General features: G+C 53.6%; 1 protein-coding gene across 1 annotated transcript; it reads right to left on the minus strand.

Annotated features, from left to right (window-relative positions):
- Positions 1–2,495: 2,495 nt before the first annotated feature.
- On the minus strand, positions 2,496–7,184 carry GCAT (glycine C-acetyltransferase; the record flags this gene model as incomplete). Its single annotated transcript, XM_010014931.1, has 8 exons — positions 2,496–2,849; positions 3,261–3,382; positions 3,807–3,978; positions 4,363–4,445; positions 5,177–5,322; positions 5,509–5,664; positions 6,136–6,237; positions 7,054–7,184. Coding segments are annotated over 8 exons (1,064 nt in total), but the record flags the coding sequence as incomplete, so codon positions are not given.
- Between the last annotated feature and the right edge of the window lie 71 nt (positions 7,185–7,255).

Genomic DNA, 7,255 nt, shown 5'->3' on the forward strand with positions numbered 1-7,255 from the left:
AAATAAAGCTCCAGAAAGGAAGTGGGATCAGCTTGGGTCATTGCTGTTTCTCACTGAAGCCCCTGGGTAGGAGGACACAGCTGCTTTGCCCCTCGCCTGCCAGCACAGGGAAGTATTAGCACCCATGTGGGAATGGGGAATCGTGGCATCCAAAAGCAGGTTCAGACCCTGTTTCATTCAGCCCCAGTGGACTCTTTCCAAGCTGGGGCATCCCTGCCTGCATGGGCAGGGAGCAAGGGCAGGGAAGGGGCAGAGGGAGGGACCCCGGGGGGGAAAGGTGTGGGTAAATCACCGGGAAGGGGAGCAGGTCTGGGGCTGCAGTGAGGCAGTCTGGTAAGGGTGGAAGAAGTGGGAGGTGGGCAGGGACCCACAACTGGAAGTGTTTGGGGGTGTGTATGGAAACAGGATGGGATAGACAGTGCCCTGCTTCAAGCTACAATGGGTGACATAGGGGGATCCCACACCTATCCCTATACATGGTGTATATCCCTAGACACACTCAAGACCTAGGGGAAGCCTGGCAGAGCAGCATACAGGGTCTAGAGTGGGTTGACTATCCTGGTGTGGGAACTGCACCCTTGAGAAGTGGCATCTGCTTTTACATTCCACCCAGCAAAAAGTCCTCTGCTTTCTGCGCTAAAAGCTGCACAGAGCTGTATGTCAGACCTAGGCTGGGAGGCCTTGAAGAAATAAAGAGCTGGAGGCTTTGCCTGGGAATGTGGTATTAACGTGATGCCTGCAGTATATGGGTGCTGCATTGTTCATTTCCCATGTGCCATCATCTGACCCTCCTGCCTTCCCTGGGCTCTGGTACTCCCCATGTCATGCAAACCACAGTCTGCTGCAGAGCTTGGCCTTGAAGCAGGCAGAGAGGCAGACAGAGAATGGGGGGCACCCAAGAGAGGCAGAGGGGAGAGGAAGGTGCCTGGTGAGGTAGAGGAGAAGAGCAGAGCCCATGTGTGCACACAGGAGCAAGCGCGTGCATTGCAGCGAGGGAGGCTGCAGAGCTGAGCGGTGAGAGAGACATCTGTATGGCTGCTCTCCGTTGAGGGGGACTTGAATGCTGGAGCAGGGTTAAACTGCTTGGGTTCGCTGCCCTGAGTGAAGCAAAGACATCAGCAGGGCGACCAGCAGGAGGGAGAGAGGCGGGAGCATGATACGGGGTTGTAAAGGAGATGTGCAAGTAGGGGGGAGCGATAGAGTGCACGTGCATCAGGCTCAAAACACTGGTGGTTCAGTTTGGGCCCTGTAAGAGATCATCTGGCTGAAACAAGAGGGGCTTGAGCGCAACCCCCTGCTGCTTCCCTATTACATTCCCCATTCCCCAAATACTGCCTGTTGATAAGGGGTAAGGGTTTGCAGCACTGGTGCTATGCAGAAGGAGCTCCATAATATACTTTACCAGCAGGCTGAGCTCAGGGTCCTGTGGAGATGGAAAATTAAATAAAACCAGCAGACCAGTTACACTAGCAGCTGCTCTAACAGAGTCTGGTGGCAGCCCTATGGAAAATGCCATTTTTCCCGTCCTCTGCATCCGTGAAGCCTTGCAACCCTGGATTAACTTCTGTATTCTTCTGCAGCTGCTTTGGTTCAGGTCAGACACGTTACTGCCCTGTAGCTCACTCCCTGAGTGCCTAATGGCAGGTAGTATTTTCAGAGCAGGGCTTTGTTAACATGACCCAGTGCTTGGGCACTCAAGCACAGCACAAGCTCATTGTGGCTGGAAGCTGTCCCTGGCTGCGGGGAGGCAGCTGGTCCTCAGCTGAGCACGTGGGCAGACAGCAGGTCACACATGATTTCTCATCTGCAGCAAAACTGATGCAAACAAAGCAATCCTGAGAGATGCCTGGGTCCCACTTAGCTTGAGTGCTAAATTGCTACCCCAGCACAGCTTGCTGGAACAAATAAGAGAGATCCCAGCCTGCAGCTGATGGAGGAAAATTACAGGTTTCTGGCACCTGCTCTTCCCTCAGCTTCAGCCCCAGGCAGACACAGGCCCTCTTGCTGCTGGCCTCTGCCACTTCGGTTTGCCTGCTGCCCAACAGCCTCTGTGGGGCAAGACGCAGCTCCCAGAGCAGGTTTGGGAGCACCATAGTGATGGGTAAAGCCTTAGAGCCAGCCCCAGGGACCCAGCAAGCCTCAGACCTAGGAGAAAGGAGCACCAGCATTTCAGCTGGCCCATGTCCTACCTCAAACCAGTTGCTGGCAGCACAGCTTGCCAAAGGGTTAGGAAACCACCTGCCTCAGTGGGGAATTACAGCTGGCATATCTACCAGGGTGATGCTACTGGACATACAGGAGAGCACGGAGGAAACAGTTGACATCAGGCATAGCAGCAACATTAGATTTTCATCAGCAGAAAGAGCAGGAGATGCAGCACTTCAGCACCAAGACTGAGGCTTCCGGGAAGACACAGCAGAGTGCCCAGCCACAGCAAAGAGAAGATGGGGATGGGCTGCAGCTCCTGGATGAGAAAATAAGAGCCAAATATCCGCTGCACTGCAGGACACCTTTAATAATGCAAGAGCTGGCTACCAGTGCCGCTGTCAGCACGCTGCAACAGCCATAGCTTCCCACAGGTTGTGATGCCTTGAAGATTGGTCCTGCTTTTCACAGCGTGCTCCTCAAGCCTTTTCTCCTGGCATAGGCACTTGGTCATGGGCAAGGACAGTGTCACAGGAGGTGTTTGCTGGCCTCTCAAGGTATTGCTCCATGTTTCCGTCCCACCTCGGTGAAGACTTCCACACAGTGGTCAATGTCCTCGTCGCTGTGCACAGCCGAGATCTGGACCCGGATGCGGGCCTTTCCCTTAGGGACCACAGGGTAGCTGAAGCCAATGACATAAATGCCTGAGGACGAAATGCAGGGAGAGTTAGAGCTGGCTTGCAGGGAGGGAGGCTGAGCTAGTACTGGGTGATAGAAGGGCTTATGGATCCTCCCTCCCCTTTCAATAACCATCTCCAGGCTTTGGGGTTTTCAAGTGGCATCTGCTCCCAGCCATGGAAACAAGGGTTAGGGCCACTGGTGGGGACACAGTCCAGCACAGCAGAACAAAGAGGGCTAATGTAAACCCCCACCTCCAACAGAGAGAGGAGGTGAAGCCAGCAGTGTCTGGGGGGAGACCAAAAGGACATTTGCAGCTGGAGGCTGCAGGTTTCATGCAGGAACATCATCTGGAGGAGGGATGGTGGTAGCACCTCCACAGGCTGTCCCTTCCCTCAGGGCATGTGTCTGCATCTAGACCTCCCTCTCTGGCTCACCTCTGTTCAGCATGTCTTCAGCCATCACTGCAGCCAGCCGAGCATCCCCAAGCATGACAGGACAGATGGGGTGGTCTTTCCCTGAGATGGTGAAGCCGGCGGCCGTCATCTTACTTCTGAACCTGTTGAAGAGAACAAGAGGATGAGTCAAGCCTCATCACCCCTGTCCTTGGGGGACCCCTGCCTTGCTTTCCCCTGGGAGCCCTGGCCACCAAGGGCTGGATGTGGTGCTGCTTCAATGTGCGTCTCCTGTGCAGGGAAGGGATCCCTCCCTTTGGAGTGACCTCCTGCCATTTCCTGCTCAGATCCATGGGACTGCAGCTGCTTGAGGGGCAGACGTGTCTCAGCACACAGAGCATCCAGATGTGAAACATCTGCCCACACATCTGTCTGACACATACAGGCATATCCTGTGGTTTCCCCTGAGCACCCCCTAACCACTCGCAAACCACCTATGGCTGTCACTGCAGGGTGAATAAACACACATGGACAACACATTCCTAATGAATCTCTCCCCCTGCTCTCACCCCAATGTAGCCCTCTCACCGTTGGGTCTTGGCAGCCATGGACTGTGCAATGGCATTGCTCTCCATGAGCAGGTCCAGTGCCTTGGATGCACAGCCCACCACAGCGGGCGGCAGGCTGTTGGAGAAGAGGTACGGGCGGGAACGTTGTCGGAGCAAATCAATGAGGGGTTTGGGGCCAGTTGTGTACCCACCTGCAGATAGATGAAAGAGAAATGGACAAGGCACCCCAGAGTAACCTGTTCGGAGGGGGGGCCCATCGATAAAGCCAACCTGTCACCTACAGCAGGACTTTCAGTACAAACCAGCCTAAAAAAAGGCATCGCAGCTGATGCAGTGTTACCAAGAGTTTCCACCTTGACCCCAAAGGCAAATGCATGAGGAAGGTGAAAGCAGAAGGAGCACATGGCAGGACCTCCCTTGACTCTGCAGCAGGGTCCCAAACTGAGCCTCATGCCACCAGCAGAAAAGGATAACATGCAATTGTGGCTCTGTCATTAGGCAGAGGAAGGAAACATCAAAGTGATGGTGTGGAGCTCTTTAGGGCATGGAGAGCCTTGGAGAAGAAATGCTTTCACCTGCAGCTCCTCCAAGAGCTTTTCCTAGGGTGGAATTGATGATGGTGACTTTGTCCATCACTCCCAGGAGCTCATCGGTACCCCTGTAGAAAGAGGAATGTCACATTACCTGCTGTGCCAGCATGCACCAGGGATGCTGCTCTACACCTGATGCCTCAAGGGAAACAAAGAGCCACCAGCCAGGTCTCTACTAGAGGAATAACACCCCCATGTGGTAGTTCAACCCAAGTGTCAACCTTCCCTTCTCTTGCAGAAAGGCTAAGCTGGGATCTCTTGAGATAAGAACATGGGTTTTTCATCCCTTACAGATGGGAGAGTGCTCAAACTTACCACACATATGTTTAATAGTTAGAGCACTACCAAAACAAGCACATGAAGCATCTCCTCTCGGCAAACACCTGCAGCCAATGCACTGCTTGGCACTTGGAGGATCTCCAGGGGATGGAGGGAAAAGCTGCCCTGTGGGAATGAATCCATCTGTGCAAGCTAACTCCACAAAATCCCCAAGACCCAAGCATTTGAAAGTGAGATCTGAGAGGAGGATTCAGAAATCAGGAAGTCCAACTGTTTCCCAGTTGGAGGCAGACGAGATGGTAGCACCACCCCTTACACACTGAGAAGCAGCTGTCATGTAGGGACGGGTCACTGCTAAAGTGTCTCCCTTCAATCCCCTCAGGTGCCCCAAAGGTGGGGTGCAAAACCTTCAAGAAATGGTGACTCCAACACAAGAACATGTTGGTCATCAATACCTTTGGCCTTGCTTCAGAGGCAGTTGGGGTCAGGAGGAAGAAACAGGGTTGAAAAGGTCACTTACCGGCCATTTGGTCCCAGGAAGCCTGTTGCATGGCATTCGTCAATGAATACCAGGGCATCATACTTCTGGGCCAGCTGGCAGATCTCCCTCAGGGGTGCGATGTCACCATCCATGGAGAAGGCACCATCAGTGGCCACCAGCCGCAGACAAGGGGGGAGAGTGGTGTCCCCACAGGTGAAGATTGTCACCCTGAGGAGAGCGGCCAGAGAGGAAGACTGGGACATAGTCCAGCTCGTGTAAGAGCCTACTGCATAGGAAAAGGTAGAGCTCACCCTCTGGGAGTGGTTACTGTGCAGGTAGCACAGCTAAACTCACACTGAGGTGGGAGCAGACCTCCATACCTGCGCATCCTGCAGTTTGGCCTCCAGGTCCTGCATGTCCATGTGCTTGTAGCGGTACTTGTTAGCCTTGCACAGGCGGATCCCATCAATGATGGAGGCATGGTTCAGCTCATCCGAGAGTACTGCATCCTCTGGGGTCAGCAGGGCCTGCCCACGCCAAACAGAAAGGATCATCCTTTGCTCTAGGGCACCACCTCACTGAGATCTTCTGGCCCCTCTCAGGGCAGAGGACAAGGCTGTGATTGACTATAGCTTTTCCTAAGAAAGCCTCTGATTTCCTTAGGCCAGGCTCTTGCCTGTGGCTTTTGAGCTCAAAACCTCCCTCCCCTTCCCTAGCAAGCCTGGGGGAATCACCCCTTTCCCCTGCCTATGCTTCAAGGGGGAAAATGGGAGCCCTCCCCAAAAGCTGCAGCTGGCTGGAGAAGGGGGAGGTGAGGGCAGATTAAACACCTCCACGTAGCTTCCCCAGTCCAAAGGCACCAAGTCAGGGTTCTCCACCACCAGTCACTGCCATCTTTTCTGCGGCACAGAGCTCACATCAGAGCCTCTGGAAGGCATGGCAGGCATATCACCATCACCTCCCTCCTCCATGCAAAACACAAGGAGAGCCCTACAAACCTCAAAGATACCAGCATTGGCATCAAAGCAGCTGGCATAGAGAATGGCATCTTCCCGCTGGTGAAAACGTGCAATCTTCTCCTCCAGGTCCTTGTGTATGCTCTAAAGAGACAAGAGAGGCGAGCGTCACTGGTGGAGCAGTACAAGTCCTCACTTGCCCACTGCTGTTAGACGCTGACTGCAAAGGGAGAAAACAGGTTTTATCCAGAAAAGGTGTGCGTGTGTGGCAGAAGTTAATTGTGTTCAGCAAGTGTTTGCAAACACGGCCCTAAAATGCGATTATGGGTTTGGACACCGCAAGCACAGCAGGAGACTCCAAGCTCCCCACCCATGGGGGGAATTTTCTTTGCACTTAACCAGCTGACGGGGATAAACCAGGCTGGGTTTGATAGAGGTAATTCAAGTCAGGCTGGCTGTAATTTTGACTCTTAAGGGAGGGGACAAGACATTCATTTTCTGAATGTCTTTCAAACCTAGAGAGGGAAGATTTAGATTAGATAAAAAGAAGAAATTCTTCACTATGAGGATGGTGAGACACTGGCACAGGGTGCCCAAGGAAGCTGTGAATGCTCCATCCCTGGCAGTGTTCAAGGCCAGGCTGGACACAGGGGCTTGGAGCAACTTGGTCTAGTGGAAGGTGTCCCTGCCTGTGGCAGGGGTTGGAACTGGATGAGCTTTAAGGTCCCTTCCACCCAAACCACTCTGTGATTCTATGAATTCAGAGGGGTGCTTAGTTCCTTTGCTGTGTGAGGGGTTGTAATAGTTGAAGTTGGCATATTTCCAGACGTTTGGCTGGTGGGGACACAGCAGGCTTATTTTTCTACCTGGCCACGTGTATCTTAGCGCTGCTCATGCATGCAGATACTGAGAGGGGAGTCTGAGAATGGCCACCCTAAAGCAGGGGATGCTGCCCAGTACCTGAGTACCACAGATGAAGCGGACAGAGCTGAGCCCAGCGCCAAACTTCTCCAGGGCTTCCACTGCAGCATGGATCACCTCGGGATGGCTGGAGAGCCCCAGGTAGTTATTGGCACAGAAGTTGAGGATTCCTGCGGGGAAGAGAAAGAGGGAAGCACTGGGTGTGGGTGAACGGGGACAGAAACCGATGACACGGAGCGCC

Source organism: Nestor notabilis, unplaced genomic scaffold, assembly GCF_000696875.1.
Source record: "Nestor notabilis isolate BGI_N333 unplaced genomic scaffold, ASM69687v1 scaffold28275, whole genome shotgun sequence".
In the NCBI taxonomy this organism is placed as follows: domain Eukaryota; kingdom Metazoa; phylum Chordata; class Aves; order Psittaciformes; family Psittacidae; genus Nestor; species Nestor notabilis.